This window comes from Monodon monoceros, unplaced genomic scaffold (assembly GCF_005190385.1).
Source record: "Monodon monoceros isolate NGI ecotype Baffin Bay Population unplaced genomic scaffold, NGI_Narwhal_1 Super_Scaffold_16, whole genome shotgun sequence".
Classification (NCBI taxonomy): Eukaryota; Metazoa; Chordata; class Mammalia; order Artiodactyla; family Monodontidae; genus Monodon; species Monodon monoceros.
Window position 1 is genome coordinate 88,613,023 of NW_021703772.1, and position 19,841 is coordinate 88,632,863.

Sequence of the window (19,841 nt, forward strand, 5' to 3'; positions counted from 1 at the left end):
TAGAGGGCCACTTAATTTACCTGGCTGGTTCTTTGATGACACTGTCAATTTCTAGAATTGTTTTCCCCTTTTCGGAGAAAGAATTTCTGGCATACTTCTCTAAGAAGTTTCCAGCCTAATAAATGGATAGGGGTAGAGGAACTAAGGAGAAAAGGATGTGTATCTCTCAAAGGGCCTAAACAAAAGGGAATACGTTCGGACATAGGAACCTCTTGAGGTTCATTAGAAATCCCCACTATTTGAATTGTTTTAGTACTCCAAGGCAGGGGCTGTTTTATGGTAGTGGGGTTGAGCACTCAAGAGTGTGGTATCAATTAGAACTGGAAGAAATTCATCCTCTTGGAGAAATGTTTCTCCAAGCTGATTAAGAGGGAGGATTGGGAAGAGCCCCTCCAGTTCCTCAGAGCCCACCACTGAGAATTGGAGGGCGTTGGAAAGGCTGGTTAGAGGGATGAAGGCTCTACAGCGCTTAAGTTTGTAACAATCTCTTTTCTAATGCCCTGGTTCTTTGCAATAATAGCAAAAACTACGAGGATTTTGGGTTTGTTTAGGAGCCTTCATTTGTTGGAGTTGAAGATTAACAATTTTGATGATCTTCCTTTGAGGTGATTCATATAGAGCACAAGAAATGTGGTTTGTCAGATTAACTAAATCTGAAGTGGACATAGTTTCCCATTTCACGCTGGTCCTTTTTACTAAAAGGGAAGGATCTTAGTTCAGCCCATTAATAAACAGAGTTAAAAGCTACTAGAGTTAATCAACATCTGAAGGAAGACCAGAATTTTCTTTAAAGACAATCAAAAGTCAACTGTAATTTTTATGAACAGATTTGCAGATGTTTGTGTGCAAGCCTGAATTTTGTTTCAGTCAACAGGCTTTGGAAAAGCCCTAGTAACTGCTCAGTAAAGTTGCCTAGCTATTTTCTGAGCCTGACACATAATAAGATAGCAGGTTGTTCTCCTGGTTGTAATGCTGGGCATCTTTCAGGATTTTCTCAATTAGCAATTTTCACTCAATGCTGGGCCTGACCTTCACTGATGAGCATATGAAGTAGCTGATGTAAGTTAGAGAAACCTGGTTGGTGAGTTTGAGTGATTATATTAAATTCCTCAGCAATACTATGAGGGTCTTTGGTTATTTTGGGAAAATCTTTGACTATGGCTCACAGTTCAGCTTAGTTCAGGGAGTATAAGATATTAAAGATTTAGCCTCTGGACCTTCAGAAGGCTTAATTTTAAAGAAACATGTTCTGACAGGTTCAGAGGAAAAGGAAAGTTTGGCCAGAGAATGAGTATGGGGGGATTGAGGGTACAGTGGAGGCATAGGCAGCATAGAAGGGAAGGAGGGAGATGGCACCAGAGGTAGAGCCTGAGACACAGACGCCAAGGAAGAAGAGCCTGAGGCTTTGAGAGCCACTTTATCTTTCTTTCATCATTTCTTTTCCTCAGTTAATCTTAAAATCTTATTTTGCAGAGAGGCAATTTTAGAGTCCTGAGTATATTGGGAAGCCTCAAAATGCCAATTGAAATAAGCATTCCACTCAATTCTGGAAATTTTTGAGCTATTGAAGCTCAATTTGGTTTTAAGGAAATTAAGTTTGGGGATTTCTGAAATTCCCCATAACAGCCATTGATATTCTAAATTGCCTTTGGTCAGGTTGGTCCATTTAGTTAGCAGTGCCCATGAGGAAGGACTGTGGCTTTTAAACATAAAATTGACCAGAGTCCCTATAACGGAGGAGACCTTCAAAATACTTAGATAACTGGAGTCTCATTTCCTAGAGGTTTTTCCTCTAGAGTAAAGAACAATTTTCAAACAGCTTAAACAGCTTACAGCACAACTGGTTTGATTCAGACAGCTTGTAAGACAATCCCAGCCAATTCAAAGGAAACGGCTTAAAGGAGCCAGGCCAAAGGCTTTTTCAGCCAGTTTCCAGAGAATCGTCCTTTCAAAAGAATAGGCCAAAGGCTGAAAAACCTGGCACTGTTGCAGAGAACCCCTGTTTTCAGAGGAATGGGTCAAAGATTAGCCAGCTTCAGGTGAAGCAGTTCCTGTTCCGAAGGGAATATGCAAAGCTAACCAGTTTCAGTGAAAGAGCCTGATATCAAAATCAGACCCAAGTGCCAAACAAGTACTCACATGCAGAACAAGGCCTTAACCAGAAAGACAAAAGCTTTAAGTAGATTCTGAATAAAGCCTGGAGAGCTCCAGATGGAAAGAGGGTGTGAGTTTGGATCTAAGAGAAAGACTTGCCTTTAATCTCCAGGGTCAGCAGGAAAAGCAGTGAGCAGCAATAGACTCAGCTGTGGGTACTGCACCTGTATATTCACCAGCCCCAGAGCCATCGAGAGTCTTCTCTGGTGCCCATATGGGCCACCAAAATGTTGACCTAAAACAAATTGAGAGCCAGATATTTCTCCAGCAAAGACTGGTATATTTGGGATTGGCAAAGAATGGCAATTTGGAGTCTGCACCATGGTGAGCTATGTGCAAGTTCCCTCACAGCAAGGAAAAAGGAATGCTTTTATAGAGAGTAAAAAAGGAAAATGGGAGGGCTCTAGTAAACAACAAGTCCATGGATTGTCATAGGCTGAGTCCTTGACAGGAAAGAAGAGTCTTTCTTCTTCCTGTTGGGCTGTGCTACAGCTGCAGGGTGTAAGAGATCTCCCCTTCTGGTCTCCCAACTCTACTTAACTGAGGTTTCTGTTTATTGATAGTTTTACAATTCCTACCAAATCAGCTCATTGAGTAATGAGAAACTCACCTGGACTTGCTTCAATTTTATAGTGATGTAGAATAATTGCTTTTATAGATATAATGTAAATTAATTGTTGGCTGTAGCTACCTGAGATGCACAATAAACTTGTTACATTAAAACTTTGGTCTAGAAAAATGAATACTAAAATATTTACTTTACAACAGTATTTGGAGATTCTGGTTATTATATCTCATAATATTAGATATTAATACAAATTTAATGTATTGCCAATTACAGTCATATTTTTCAACTGTTATACTGTAAAAGCATCTATATGCCCAACATTTATTTTTCCTTATTCTTGTTTATGCTTACCTACAAAATTTAACCTATATTTTTAGTCATCAGGTTTTGAGTGATAATGTTATCTGGGCACTATGTGAATTATTAATTGATAAATTGACTTTGATTGCATAGTGCCTCATAAAATTCTTTTGTGTCTGTTCTGATTCTAAACTTGAAATCTTATGTCCTGAATAATTTTTTTAATTATCTGAGGGTTTTATTTTTCAACATTTTGGACATTATTCTTCAAAGATTTTGTTAGTCAGAGTGTACTTCGTATTTTCTTTTTGGTTGTTTACCTGTTACCAGTGTGAAAGGAATTATCTAAAGAGATGTCACAAGATCAACAAAAGTCTAAACATTTGGAGTAGAATGTGAAATCTCTTTTATGTGCTATAGACAAAATACCTTCAACGATCACACTGATACTAATTAAAATCACAACAGAATATCCACATACTATCTTACTGCTCTTTCTTTTTTTTCCTAACGTTCATCACCTTTAAAAATTCTGTGGGAGGCAAGAATTATTTTCTCTAATTATTAAAGTTTCTAAAGCAAATTTGAAAATGCTGGAGAGTATTGCAGCTATTAAACAATAAAGTAAAAATAGATTCTCTCTAGGATCATTATAATGCCTAAAGAAAGAAAAAAACTGAAAAAAAATCAAGTAAAATCATAATTTCTCTCTTGTCTTCCTCTCTCTGCCTCTCTCCCTCATTTCAATTTAAGAGATTCGTTCTCCTGCTGGTTGTAATGGGAATGAATTTCAGTGTCACCCTGATGGAAATTGCATTCCTGATCTGTGGCGCTGTGATGGGGAAAAAGACTGTGAAGATGGTAGTGATGAAAAAGGCTGCAGTGGTACCTTACGACTGTGTGATCACAAAACCAAGTTTTCCTGTCGGAGTACAGGTAAGCAGAACACTGAGTTCAACTTCTACCTTAGGCTTGCTTCCTTGATGTAGGTTCCTTTGGGGCCCTCCTCAATCCATATCTCACCTTCATAAAAAGTATCCTTGGGGCTTCCCTGGTGGCACAGTGGTTGAGAGTCCGCCTGCCGATGCAGGGGACACGGGTTTGTGCCCCGGTCTGGGAAGATCCCACATGCCGCGGAGCGGCTGGGCCCGTGAGCCATGGCCGCAGAGCCTGCGCATCCGGAGCCTGTGCTCCACAACAGGAGAGGCCACAACAGTGAGAGGCCCGCGTACAGCAAAAAAAAAAAAAAAAAGTATCCTTGTGTTTCTAGTAGGTTTGCTCACATTCTGTACATGACAGTAATAGTTGGTAACATTTATTGAGAACTATCTGTGGACCTGGCACAGTTCTAAGAATGTTCTCTACATGAACTCATTTCATCATGCTAATTCACAATGAGAAAACTGAGGCAGAGAGCAGTTTTTAACTTTCTCAAATTAAAAAGTCAAAAGAATTTTTAACTTGCTGGCTCACAGAGCCAGCATGGAAGAAATGGGATTTGAGACCAGGCAATCTGGATTCAGAGTCTGGAATTTCACAGTCCAGAAAGAGACATGTGTGCTAAACCCACTTACAGCATTCCCCTTTTCATAGATAAATCCTTACCATAAAATTTAATGAAGATGACTAGGGAAAAAAAGGCATAATTATATGCATTTATTTTCAACCAGTTTCCTAAATTTTATTGTGCTGTCGCTAGACTCCATTAAGATGAAGGTGATGACTTTCAAATCATTCAAACCTTTGATTTGTTTTGAGAGTCACTGAAGCTTTTTTTTGTAAGTTATTCTAATATTATGATGTTTCCATGTTGTTTTTCTCCATACAGTAGGTGCTACCTAACATGAAAAACTAACTTATTTACTTCCTTCTCTATGCCAGATGATGAGCTGAAGTTTAGAGAATTAACTCTTGTGGTATAATTTGTGAAATGATTGGTATCATTATCCAAATAACCCATGGAAAGAATTTTTTGTAGATTTTAAGATACATTCTGGAATCATCTCTGGGAGTTCTTCTTAATGTGAAATTGCTTCCGAATTGCTCAATCAGGAGTTCTTGGTTATTCATTTTGCCCTTTATTAAGTATTTCAACCAAAACATAGAAATGAAAAGTTATCACAGCTGTGAGTAAGCAGATACTTTAGGAACCACATGGCCCATGAGCATTTAAAGATATAAAAAGGAATTGTGTTTCTTTTCTTTAACACACCTCCTGGGTATAATTAAGCCTGTAAATAAGAGATAAAGAAATAAATATAAGCTAACATGGGCATAGGCAAATAAAAACTCCTGAGGCCTACTCCTGGGAGTAGGAGTAGTGAGGGAGTTGTATTTTCAAATGATTATTTTTCCAACAATATTTTTAACAGGTAACTCTTTTCAATTATTACATAAAGATTCTTAGTTTGGGAGTTATTGGTTAGAAGAATGTGACTTTGAGTTTAGAAATTATCATAATGGAACATTTCATATTAGTTGAAAATCAATAGATGAATAACTTGTTAAATGAATGAATTATTAACTAACTAAGCAAGTTTTTATTTAACAGGCTAATTCTGATGCCAAAGAGCCAATTATTTGACTCAGGCTAACATTATTCTAAGTGCATATTTTTTCTCCTGTTGCTTCTGGCATTTGTTTGATTGGACGAATGCTGAAATATTTCAGATAACAGTCTTTAACAGGTATATGACTAAGGAACTAGCAAGGCTGTAGGAAAACAAAATAAAAATATTAATTTACTTGGAATATCCTGAGCTAAAACTAACTGAATATGCTATCAAGATTTAGCAAATTTAGAGGTAAAACCAGGCTGAAATTTCCTTATGAAGAAAGAAATTATAAATGCCTTCATAATAAAGTAATTTCTAAAAGTTGTATATTAGTAAAAACTGGTTTGAACTGTCTATGACAGAAAACATGGAGAGAAAACATATAAATAATAAATAACAGGGTTAAGTAAAGTTAATAGAAAATTTCAAGTGATTGTGATTTATCTTGTATATGTGTATTGATATGAAATAGCTCTTATGAAATAGCTTTTTCTGTATATGACTCAACTTAAAAATAAAACCTTAATTATGATGAAGATGGATGATGTAGGGAGGAAAAAACCTTTTCCTCTACCCACACAGAGGGGACAAGACAAAGGAAAAGGACTTTGAGTTTATAGGGATGGCAAATTGTGGAAAGGTAAATATATGGGAAAACTAATGGAAGATAAAGGCTACTTAATAACATTTGTGCAGGTCCATTTTGATACTGACTTTCCATCATCTTCATGGCCTTAGAAGTTCCCTGAGGAAGTGTTTTACGGCACTTCTCATTTCTCAAAAGTTTATGCTTTTAGTCAGATAGGGGAAGCTACAGAAGACTTCCTTCTGCATCTACTGAATCTCAAATGCTTCAGCTCAAAATAATCCTTATGATAAAGTGTCATATTTTGGAAGTAGTGTATTTTGATCCCACACAGTGGATATCTTAGGAGAATTGGATCCTGAGAGACATTTTTATGCATGTTGATTTGGGATTTGAGTTATCCACTTAGTAATGTTAAGATGTTTGTATCAAATGGTCATCATGTAAACCAAAATTTAATATTAAAAAGCAGAACTGCAATAAAACTCATGTTGCATTGTAAAAGGGAAATGTGGTATAACATAGTGACTACAATTGATGATACTGTATTGTATAACTAAAATTTGCTAAGAGTGGAACTTAAGTGTTCTCACAATAAATGAATGAATGAATAAATATCCACAGAATGTGAAAGGTAGTAATTTAACCATTGATCTGCTTCTAATTTAATCCCTGGCTTAAATATAGTAAAGCAAAATGTATCAAACTACTTGAGGAGTAATAATTCACAATGTATGAATATTTATGAACATTGCAGATATTAAAGTGAACCACAAATATACAGATTGGATTAAAAATATGTACACATCTATAATCTTTGTGATATTTTTAAGTTTAATTAAATTCTCAGCTTTACAAGCTAAAAGACCTTTAAACTCTTCAAGATGTTGAATTCAGAGTTCATATTTATTTTTTAAAAAATTCTGAATGCTAGCTTGAGCATTTAAAAGTTTTCAGGGCAATCAATTTATATTTGTTGGTTACAATGGCTTTTATACATAAATTGCTATCATTAGTATAAAAACAGGCATATTACTGTTTCTTTATTCCAATAAAGGAAAGAATGAGAGCTAAATTAAGTTAAAGTACAATTCAACCATTATCATCTTAGAGTCTCTAATCTCAGAGGGTCTATCTTTGACCAAGAACTATACTCTCCCACATCTGGTCTCTCACAAATTGTAGTTAGGGTGACCTTTGAGCAGCAGGGGTTTGAACTACATCCATTTATATGCAAAATTTTTAAAATAAATATATTGGAAACTTTTTTTGGGGATTGGCAAGAATTTGCAAAAACTAACAGAGGAACCACATAGCCTAGAAATACTGAAAAAATTAAGAAAAAGGTACATCATGAATGCATAAAATATATGTAGATACTTGTCTATTTTATCTATTGCTACCATAAAATCTACACAAATCTATTATAAAAAGTTAAAATTTATCAAAACTTACAAACACTTAACATACCAGACACGGTGCCATTTGCAGTCAACAGAAGTCTAAACAAATGTAAAGATACAGTATTAAATTACTGCAAAAAGTTAACTGTAGTACATATTGTAATAATTTTGTAGCTACCTCCTGCTGCTATTTCGGTGAGCTCAAGTGTTGCTAGCATCTGCTTAAAATGTCATGTGACACTAATCTCCAGGTGAGCAGTTTATCTCTCCAGTAAACTGCATATCGAAAAAAAAGTGATCTCTTTTGGTTCTTGTGTATTTTTCATCGTGTTTAGTTAGCACAATGCCATAAACCTTTAATAACACCATGGGACCCATATGAAGTGCCACTGTTGATGCTGGAAGTGCTCCCAAGAAGCAGAGAAAAGTCATGACATTACAAGAAAAAGTTGAATTGATTAATATATACTGTAGATTGAGGTCTGGAGTGGCGGTTGCCCATCATTTCAAGATAATGAATCCAGCATAAGGACCACTGTAAGAGAAGAAAAGGAAATTTGTGAAGCCATTGCTGCAGCTATGCCAGCAGGTGTGAAAACCTTGCACTTTTTCTGAAATACCTTTATATCTTGTATTGAAAATGCAGCTTTTATGTGACTGCACCATTGCTATAAGAAAGGTATACCTAAAGACTCTAATATGATTCGGGAAAAAGTGAAGTCATTATATGACAACTTAAAGCAAAAGGAAAGTGAAGGATCTAAAGGTGAAGAATTTAATGCCAGCAAAGGATGGTTTGATAAGTTTAGTAGGAGGCTTGGCTTTAAAAAATGTCAGTATAACAGGAGAAGCAGCTTCTGCCAACCAAGAGGTAGCAGATGAGTTACAGATGCCATTAAGAAAATCATTGAGAAGAAAGGATATCTGCCTGAACGGGTTTTTAATTCAGACAGAAGTACCCTACTCTGGAAAAAAAAAATCCACAAAGGACATTTATTAGTAAGGAAGAGACGTGAGCACCAGGATTTAAATCAGAAAGGGATAGGCTAACTTTACTGGTCTGTGCAAATGCAACAGGGCTTATGATCAGGACTGCCCTTATCTATAAAGCTGCAAACCCCTGAGCCTTGAGGGGAAAAGTAAATACCAGTTGGTCAATCTTCTGGTTGTACAAAAAGAAGGCCTCGACAATGAGAACCACTTTCCTGGACTGGTTTCATTAATGCTTTGTCCCTGAAGTCAGGAAGTACCTTGCCAGTAAGGGACTGCCTTTTAAAGTTCTTTTGATGTTGGACAATGTCCCCTGGCTACCCAGAACCCCATGAATTCAACACTGAATGTGTCAAACTGGTTTATTTACCCCCAAACAATATGTCTCTAATTCAGCACCTAGATCAGCGAGTCATAGGACCTTTAAGGCTCATTACACAAAATGAGCCTTTTCCTTTTCTCAAAGGAAAGTATTGTCAATGCTATGGAAGAGGACCCCAACAGAGAGAACATCATGAAAGTCTGAAAGGATTACACCATTGAAGATGCCATCAATTATTACAGAAAAGGCTGTGAAAGCCATCAAACCTGAAACAATAAATTGCTGCTGGAGAAACTGTGTCCAGATGTTGTGCATGACTTCACAGGATTTGCAGGAGAGCCAATCAAGGAAATTATGAGAGATTGTAGATATGGCAGAACAAGTTGGTTGTGGGGAGGGAAGGGTTTTAAGATATGGATCTTGAAGAAATTCAAGAACCAATAGACACCATACCAGAGGAATTAACAAAATACAACTTGATGGAGATGAATGCTTCTGAACTAGTGCCAGACGATAAGGAAGAAGACTGAGAAGAAGCAGTGCCAGGAAAAAACTAACATTAGGTAATTCGGCAGAAGGGCTACAGTTATTCAAGATGCTTTTGACTTCTTTTATGGCATGAACCCTTCTACGATACAGGCACTAAAACAAAAGCAAATGATAAAAGGATTAGTACCATAAAGAAACATTTTTAGAGAATTGAAAGAGCGCGAAACTCAGAGAGAAATTACAGTGTATTTCTGCAAAGTTACAGAGAGTGTGCTTGCCTCTCTCGCCTCCCCTTCGACCTCCTCAACCTCTGCCACCTCTGAGACAGCAACACCGTCTTCTCCTTTCTTCCCCCTTCTCAGCCTACTCAACATGAAGATGACAAGAATGAAGGCTCTTATGATGGTCTGTTTCCACTTAATAAATAGTAAATAATCATCATGTCCTACTATTAATAAACTTATCTGCTGTATATGTGTGTGAGTGTCTTTGTGTAAAAATCTAATAACTGTACAGCAAGAACTGTATGATAAGTTTTTGTGTCATCATCATTATTATCACCTAAGTATTCATGATGTAGAACATCATGTGCAAGACTTGTATTGAAGTGGATAGCCTATCCTAACAGAGATATAAAGTGAGTGATATGTAACATAAAATTAATAATGTATTAGTTTTCCTAATGTTTTATAACTTTGCTTTCAAAGAATCATATTACTGTACAGTATGCCTCTTTCTCTCATCATTGGAGAAAGCCTATTATCACAGGTGTTTTTTTTTAATGTAATGATGTTTGTAATGCTGTAATCTGAATATGACTGTAATACTATATGCCATAAAAAATTTATAACAATTCATCCATTAGTGTATACCTGGGCTACCATGAAGTAATCATATTGCTGCTTCTTCATTATCAGTGCATGAATTATTATACCTGTAAATATGAATCTTATTCACATTATTTTTTTCATTTTTGATGTCTAATGTTAGTAACACATATAAAATCTACAGTATTTTGTATCATATAAGACAATATTGATGTAGGCACTGACAGACAGATGATTCATCTTGTGGATAGACAACATAATCTTATGGTATTGATAAGGTAGGTACTGTAAATGTATTTTCTCTTCCTTATGATTTTCCTTAATAACATTTTCCTTTATCTAGCCTACTTTATTATAAGAATACAGTATATAATACACATATCATACAAAATATATGTTAAGGTTTCCAGTCAACAGTAGGTGATTAGTAGTTAACTTTGGGGGGAGTCAAAAGTTAAACTTGGATTTTCAACTGTGCCCCTAACCACCACGTTTTTTGAGGATCAACTGTATATTATAGTCAGGGAATCAGGGGAGGAAAGTCCTTCTCTCATGGAAAAGAAACTCAGAAATGCCCTTCTTCAGAATGGAAAAATAAATGAAACCTTTGACATTATACATTGATGACAAGATTATAAGGAAAATAGGGCCCCCAGCTGTTAGTAGAAATGTAAATTTGATCCGGCCTTCCCACTTCTAGAATTCATATAAAGAACAGCAGGAGTATATACAGATGTAGAAGATCTGAAGAATTAATGTTTAGATCAAATTAATAAAAATATAACTCTATTTTTAGAAGGCCAAAAATAAACCTTCTTTTACAAGGTTAAGGAAATATTTTTTAAATGAGCATTTATTGTCACAAACAACTTCAATAAATTCCAAGAAATAGAAATAATGCAGGCAGAATTCTCTGATTATCATATAATAAACCCATAATTATGAAGCATAAACCACTCTTCCACTTAGAAATTAAATAATAAAACACTTTTTATCTTAACTCTAGAGGGACTCTAAACTTGTAGAACTTTTACAAAATAAAGATACATACTTATCAGAATATATTGAATATAAATAAAGCATTGCTCATGGGAAAAATCATAACTTTCTAAATTTATATGCAGAGTGTCACGAAATTCTCAATGTATTTTTAATCTTTAACAATTTCAGAAGTATAAATACTGTAAATTTACAGAAGACATCATTTGAAATTTTAGTTATTGTTAACATATATTTAGTTTTATGAATCCTGGATAATACATTTTTAAGTTTGGTTCTAGTAGTTTCCCTCTTAGAGGGGCTGAACTAAAAATATATTTAAAATGTTATATTCAAAATTTATAGAATTATATGTAACTAAAACTCAATTTATAAAATTATAAGTAATTGATATAAACTTTTAAATGATTTTTATGTTTGTAGCATTTATATTTCTAAAATTATTAAAGGTTAAAACTATTCTGAGGCTTTTGAGACACCTGTATTTACACTAAGTAACTAGAAAAATAGTTTTTGGACAATGTGTACCAGACACAGTGTTCACAAACCCCTTATGCTTTACTGTATTTCTCAACTCTCTTGCATTTAGATTGGGGTCAAATGACTAGTTCTAGCTAAGCACTGTGAGCCGAAGGGACTGTATCATTTCCATGCAAGGCAGTTAAGCTATAGTGAGCATCTCCTTACTGTATGGGTCTAGAGGGCACACATACAAGATGGACGAAGGTGACCTTACCTACCCTGATTTTATGTGAACAAACAATTAACCATTACTGAGTTAGGCCCCTGGATTTTAGGGTTTGTTACTGCAGCATAGCTTATCCTGACTAATGCAACATCAAACCCAAGAAGTTAGAAGATAACAAAAGAAACCAAAGGGAAACAAAATAATGTTTGAATTTAGAAAAAAGAAAGAAAATAGCATAATGTGAAAATTCAAGAATTAGGTTGTTGAAATAATAACTAAAGTCACTAATACATTAACTGACCTAATAAAGAAGAACACAGTGAAAATGCAGTGCACAAAATGAGAATGGGAAAATAATCACAGATGCTGAAGGAATTATAAAAGTTAAAGAAACTATCTATGAAGTATCATAGAAGTGAACATAAAAATCTGTATTAATAAAATCATATAGGTTTTTAAAAATATAAATTTTCAAACTTAACTCTAGAAAGGAAAAAAATAGGCAATATATTTTATAAAAATTTAAAAAATAATCAATATATAACCCCTGTCACTATTCCACCAAAAGTCCAGATGAAAATTTCTACCAGATATTTAAGGAACATTGCTACAATGCTGTTTCATCTCCTCCAGAGAATTTGAAAGGAATAAAAGCTTTTAAGCAACATAATGTTGATTTTCCAACCACAAAAGTTAGTACCTCCCATACACACAAAAATTACAAACTCTCTGATGACCATGACTACCATTATTCGAGATAAAACATGAGCAAACCCAGCAATATATTAAGGGAATAATTCATCATGAAAAAACATCCTCCTCTGGTATATTTGTTACAATTAATGACCCTGCATTCCTAATGTGCTACCATAGTATCATAGTTTCACTGCCCTAAAAATCCTCTGTGCTCTGCCTGTCATCCCACCTTCCCCCCAAACCCTGGCAACATCTGATCTTTTTACTGTCTCCATAGTTTTGACTTTTCCACCGTGTCATATAGCTGGAATCATATAGTATGTGCAGCCTTTTCAGATTGGCTCCTTTCACTTAGTAACATTCATTTAGGTTCCTCCATGTCTTTTCATGGCTTGTTAGCTCATTTCTTTTTGACACTGAATGATATTCCATTGTCTAGTTGTACCACAGTTTATTTATTCATTCAACCTACTGAAAGGCAACTTGGTTGCTTCCAAGTTTTGGCAATTATGAATGAAGTGGCTATAAACATCTGTGTATAGGTTTTTGTGTGGACATAAGTTTTCCTCTCATTTGGGTAAATACCAAGGAGTGTGATTGCTGGATCATATGGTAAGAGTATGTTTGGTTTCGTAATAAACTGCCAGACTGTCTTCCAAAGTGGCTGTCGAATTTTGCATTCCCACCAGAAATGAATGAGGAATTTTTATTGCTCGATAGCGTCGCCAGTATTTGAGGGTATCAGTGTTTTGGATTTTCATCATTCGAATAAGTTTATAGTAGTATAGTTTTAATTTGCATTTCCCTAATGACATATGATGTGTAGCATCTTTTCATATGCTATTTGCCACTAAATTGTTTTTAAGAGCTAAATGTCGCAAACAACCTAAATAGCCCAAAATAGGGCACTAGGTAGAAACATTATGGTATATCCATACAGTAGAATACCTTGCAACAATTTAGTAAATGGAAATCATTATAATACACTGACATGGACATTTCCCTATGATAAAATTTTGAGTGAAAAGTCAATGAACATATTAGTGGGCATAGTATGTAATATTATTTAAATAAAAAGAAACACAAGTATATTCTTTTCTATAATAACAATATTTCTAGAAGGTGTCACAAGAAACTGTGGTCAATATTTGTCTTTGAATGGGGGAAAGGATGGCCAGGGAAAAAGAGTGAGAGGTGTCATACTTGTACAGTCTCCCCTTATGACTGACTGTCTTTCCAAGTGATAGATTGGTGTTGACCCATAACCTTTCACTCTAGATTCCACTAGAAAAAGTAACATACATTTTCAAGTAAGGTCCCAGGGTTGAATTAAGAGTTAATGATGAAGTAGTCTTTAGCAGAAGAATGTAACAAAACTAACTGGCACACAAGGGGATTTAACTCTGACAGTGGCTTCATAAACATCATCCTCTGTTCTGATCCTCTCATGTAATGAAAATCCATTGTGGGCTTGTGTGAATGGCAAAGTGTTATTCTTTTCTATGTTTAGGTTTTTTTGTTTTTGTTTTTTTTTCCCTTACCCCGTTGTTGTATCAGTAAATAAAAAGTGAAATGGTGAGTTTAATCTGTGGTAAAAATCCATCTAGATAATTAGAACCAAACTTATCCTACAATGGAATAGTGATTTTGTTAAAACTATATGGTGGATTGTATATGAAGAATTTTCTAAATAGAGCACTTTTTTTTCCCTTCCTGTAACTGACCCTGTGGTATACTTTTATTTATTTCTGATGAAATAACATGGTGAGCTCTCCATTGTCTGTGTGCTCTAAATCTAATAGATTTTTTGTGCATATAGCTTCTTATAAGCCTTGTACGTTACTCTCTTTATTCCTCCCACTGGCATTTTTAAACGCTTTGCTGTATACTTACTCTTTTCCTCCTTTAATCCTGTATCTTAAGTAGGAAATACCCTCCATTCTGCCAAGAAGGTGTCTTCTTTAGCTATTGATCCTGTGACCTCCTATATCCCGTGGGACCTTAGTCATTTTTCTTGCTTATGTCTTCAATTTCTTTCTCTACACTAATTTTTCTTTCTCTTTGTAAATATACCTAGCACAATAACCTCAAAAACATTTTATTTTATCAGTTTTCCTGTCTTCCTTCTTCCCTTCGTTGAATCATCTTGTGTAGTGTACCTCGATGTCTTTTTTCTCATTCATTCTTTTACCTTTTGCTGTCTAACATCCTCTCCCTGCCTTTGATGGAAATTGCTGTTTCAGTTGTCACCAGGAATGATTTTTCAGCCCATCCTCTTCTCAATCTTGAGTCCTCCTCTGCCATTCAGTAACTACGTGAGTTTGCATAGATTACCAAACCTCTCTAAGGTGTAGTTTTCTGATCTGTAAAATAGAGATATTAATAATGATAACCAATAGACTGTACAAAAAGTGCCTAGAACATAGTATGAACTTAATCAACAATACCTTTGACTGTTAATACTGTATAGTGACTTCTTTCTCTGCAATACTTGACCTTTCTCTCCAATACATATCCTTTCCTTGAAACTTTTCCTTATGAAATCTCATACTGAATTGTCCTCTTTCCACTCAGCATTTAGATTTCTATTTTTATTTCATCTTCCCTTGCTCCTTTTCCCTTTGCCTATCCCTTATATTTAATTTAAAAATATCTGTTGAATACATAATCCATCACAGACATTGCACAGATTTTTCTCTTAATTTCTCTCTTTTACCCCTCTCATCTTTCTGTAAGGTGTCCATAGCAAATTCTTCTGTTCCCAAAGTTTCAACCATCACCTCCAGGTAAATGCCTCCCAAATTTCTGTCACTGATGTTGAACCCCACGCTTCAAACCCATTTTTTCCATTGCTATGCTCAACATCCCACTTTCTCTCCAAAGCCAGAAATTCTTCCTCTTTCCTCTATTTCTGTTAGAAACATCTTCATTCTCCTAAACATTTAAATTTAAAGCAGAAACTACCTTTTGACACTTCCAGCGTGTAATAATTTTCCAGGTCCTACTGATGCTACCTCTACAGTTTCTCTTAACAGCACCCATTCTGTTCTTTCCATTCACACATCAGAGCTTAAGGTTAAGTCTGTATTATATCTCACTCAGACCTTTGTGTGGGCTACTATTTTCATCCCTGACAATTATTATCTTCAATCCATTCTACACGTGTTTTTAGGTTCCCCTTACTTCGTAAGCTGGGACCTGATCACAGACTTTCTCAAAATCTTTCAGTGGTTCTCCACTGTAAGATTAGGAGACACTCTTGAATTAGGAATCAACATTTCATGAACTGTAGTCCCAAACTGCTTTATTGCTGCCTCTGGAGCAAGTCCCACCCTTGCTCTGTCTATGCATATATATAGGAATTGCATCTTATATGTGGGTTAGATTCAACAAATAAAGTTAAAACTGCCTATGTTCAAAATTACCATTGAAAATCATCCACAAAACTCAGTATACACGGTTCTGTATATACAGTTTTGATGAAAATTTGTACATAAAGCTGTATCATTAAGAAAATATTTAGCATAAAACAAAGAATAAATGTACAAAATATAATTTTATAGTGCATTCACTCAGAAATGGAAGAGGGACCAAATTAAGGGAGAGTTGATTTACTTTCACCATCTGTGCCCTGACACACTCCCACTGAGTAGCAGCAGTAAAGTACCATACTATTAAATTGTTCTCTCTCTCTTTCCTTTTATTTGCTTTTGCAGAGGGTATGTATTTGAATGTTAAGACTATACAGATAAGACAGCTGTTTGGATGAAATGCCTTTTTTCTTGTGTCCGTATCTACTATTCACTGCCACTCTTCAAAACCCCTTTCCGAATAACATCTTAGTAAAGCTTTCTCTTCCTCAGCCTTTCAATCATACATCTTTTCTAGCTCCTTGAAATTCCATAGCACTCTGTAATTGTTATAAGGCTTTTTTTTTATCTCATCCTTTTTTTATTGAACGTTTGTCACTACTCGACTTATTCCTCCACAAGGTCAGGAATTTGTCTTTCCAATTTTCCTACAGTGTTCAGTAGCTAGACAGGTACAAAATACTCAATAAGTATTTGCTGAATTGAATCAAAGCCAAACATTGTTAGAGAAATAAATATGTATGTGGGATTAAAGGTTAGTAGTATACAAATTAAAAGACATTGTATTTCAAAAACCAATATTCAAAAAAATCATATTATTAAGTAAATCCTTTTGGATTTTTTCAAAGATTCACTTTTCTTCATACCCATATTCTTGATATTAACTGCCAGTCATATCCCAGGACAGAAATTGTCCTCTTGTAGCGTGTTGTCTTTCATAAAGACAAAAGACAGTCAAGCAGTTCACAAATTAATAAATCTATTTTTAAAAAATAGCCAAAGCAGTTTAACAGAGAGAAAAGGAACTTTGGAAGCGATCATATAAGTTTATTTGAGGAAAGCAGCACATTTTCTAGGAATTCATAGGACCTCTTAGTTTTCCGATAGCTGTTGACTTTCTACTGACTTTAGACCTAAACTGTATATTTCAAGGTTACACAAATCAAAATAGTCCTTACAAAGTCCTGAGTGTGCGTATGAGAGAGAGAGAGAGAGAGAGAGTGTGTGTGTATGTGTGTGTGTGTGATTGTAGTAACTGCCATGATACCAACATGCTGATTTTTGCTATTTCTGTTTTTTGTTGCTGCTGTTGCTTGGCCGTTCTTATTCTCTTTGCTCAAAGGACAGAACTACAATTCCCACAAGAGTGTGTCTTGCACACATAGTAAGAATCAAGTTGAAAACATCTTCATAAATAAATCAGAAAATATTATGTAGAACTCAACTTGATAATAAACACCAAATATTTTTTTAACCTGTGATACTCTTTAAAGAAGAATTAGTAAAGACAATTTGAACCTGGTTTACTTGGTTATTTGAACTTATTTGTGCACAATATTTTTAAAAGTTATTTTTAAAGATTTTGTGTTTTTAGATATTGGATGTGTATAATTTCTGTAACACATTTTAGAATTATTAATCTTTATTTTGTTTTAAAAATACTAATTTGACCTGAGTTTCAACTTTCTTATATATATAAAGGAAGGAGCTTAAAGAAGGGAAGTTGTAATACTTTACTTTTTACTATGTTATGTCCAGTGATTTCACTATGTAAGTATTTGTCTTGATACAAATCAAGTAAAAATCAACACTCTTTAAGCATATTTACTAAGGTTATTTGCTTTTGGGTTTTATTCAATTAATGGGTATGAAGTAGAAATTTAACTAAACTTATCATACCTGGTGTACTCTCTTATCTACATTTTTATAAAAATTAAAACCAAACAAGAAAGGGAAAAGCAATTAAGTTTCAAACATCCCCTGCAAAATCAGTGGGAGGAGAGAGCTATTGAAATTTGTACATTTTATCTAAGCTATGTATTCATATTTATTCATATCTTTGGTAACATAATCTATGTTAAAGTTATTAGTCATTTGCATAAGATTTTTCTTTACCTTTTCCAGGCAGCATTTAGATCAGGGGTGGCAAATAGGTTTTACTGCTACTCTGACTCTAAAAGATTGATAGTGATTTATGGATGGGTTTGTTGAAACAATTTAGGGTCATTCTGGAGTCAGTGGTTAAGAATGTCATTATGGAGTGTGTATGAGGAAAATGTAAGCTGCATCTTGATTTACAAACTAAAAATGGAAATTACTATATTATTCTTGAATTCTCCCTTCATTCTATTATACTTGCAGATGATCCCATATAATTTAATACTTAAGTACAGGATGTCATATTTTAGACTACAAATATGTATTATGCATTGATCTTGTCTTGCTAACTAGATTATAAACTCCTTGGTGACAGGGAACGGGTCTTAGGACTTTCTTATATTACCTAAACTCTCTAGGAAAGTATAAGGCACAGAGTAACCTCTGTATTTGTAGAAACTATCTGACTTTGTGGCATATGTGTATATGTTTCATCTTTATCATTTTAAAATGAGCTAGTATTTTTTTGAAAAGTTACATGGAAATATAGTGGAAGGAAAACAAAATAACACAAAAGGATTCAATGAAAAATCCATCTGGCTTCTACTCCAGCCACCTTGTCTTCCTCGCCAGAAGCAATCATTTTTCATTATTTTCTGCATAACCCTCCAGAAAGAATTCATGTAGAGACAAGCCTATGCATGTGCTTATATTGACATATGTATGGAAATATAGTCACAGATATTGATAAACAGATAATTCTCTTCTAATATAAAAGAAAGCCTACAGCAAACTCAGGTGTAGGCCTTTTTTTTTTAACATGATTTGAAGATTCTTTTAATTTATGCGAATTATCTCATTGTTTTTCACTCAAGTGTATAATTTCAATGTATGGATGCATTGTAGTTGATGTTACCAGTCTTGCAATGCTGATTTAAGTTGTTAACAGACTTTTGCTAATATATACAAAGCAGCAACACATACCCTTGCATATGCATCTTTGCACATCGGGCAAATATACCAATGAAAAAAATTCCAAAATTAGAATTGCTGTGGTGAGGAGTTGATACATTTTTAATTTACTAGATTTCATAATATTGGCCTACAGAGAGATTATCCCAATTTGCAGCCCCTTCAACACTGGGGCTGTTTTTTTATACCCTTGTCAAATCTATCTTTGTGTTATACAACTTTTTAATCTTAATCAATGTGAGAGAAAAAATGCTATCATATTGCTGTTTTTGTTTACTTTTTTAATTGAAAGATTTTTTGAACATCTTACGTTTGTAAGCCATTATTGATTCATTGGGAATCTTGCACTTATATTGGTTTATTGATCTTTATCATATTGATTTATGAGGCTTTTCTATTTTAAAGAAATATGCCCTTTTTGTCAAATATAATGATTTTTTTTCTGTTTTATTGACTTTATGTTGACTCTGTAGATGGATTTTATTGCTCAGTGTGGACAGTATTTAAGTTTGTCAATTGGTCCTTTATGTTTTCTATGTTTGTAATGTTCTTGTTTTAATAGCTATTTTATTCTAGAATGTGTATTATCATTGTTATTATTTTAAAACACTTCTTTGATCTGTCTATAATTTTTTTTGGTGTAAGGATCAAGTAAAGATTCAGCATTTTTTTTTCCTCCAGGTGGCTCATCAACAATCCTCACATTATTAATTTTGTAATTATTTATTCTCTACTATTTTGAATTGCCAGTTTTTGTATATTAAAACTATGTACATAAATGACTGTACTTCTCATGTCTCTATGCTGTTTAATTATTGATGCTT

General features: G+C 34.4%; 1 protein-coding gene across 1 annotated transcript in view; it reads left to right on the forward strand.

Annotated features, from left to right (window-relative positions):
* The window catches only part of LRP1B (LDL receptor related protein 1B), a 1,820,879-nt gene that overhangs the window by 1,154,535 nt on the left and 646,503 nt on the right, over positions 1–19,841 (forward strand). The window contains exon 21 of the mRNA XM_029226108.1: positions 3,776–3,958. Coding sequence (XP_029081941.1) covers positions 3,776–3,958 — 183 coding nt within the window. The remainder of the gene's footprint in view (positions 1–3,775; positions 3,959–19,841) is intronic.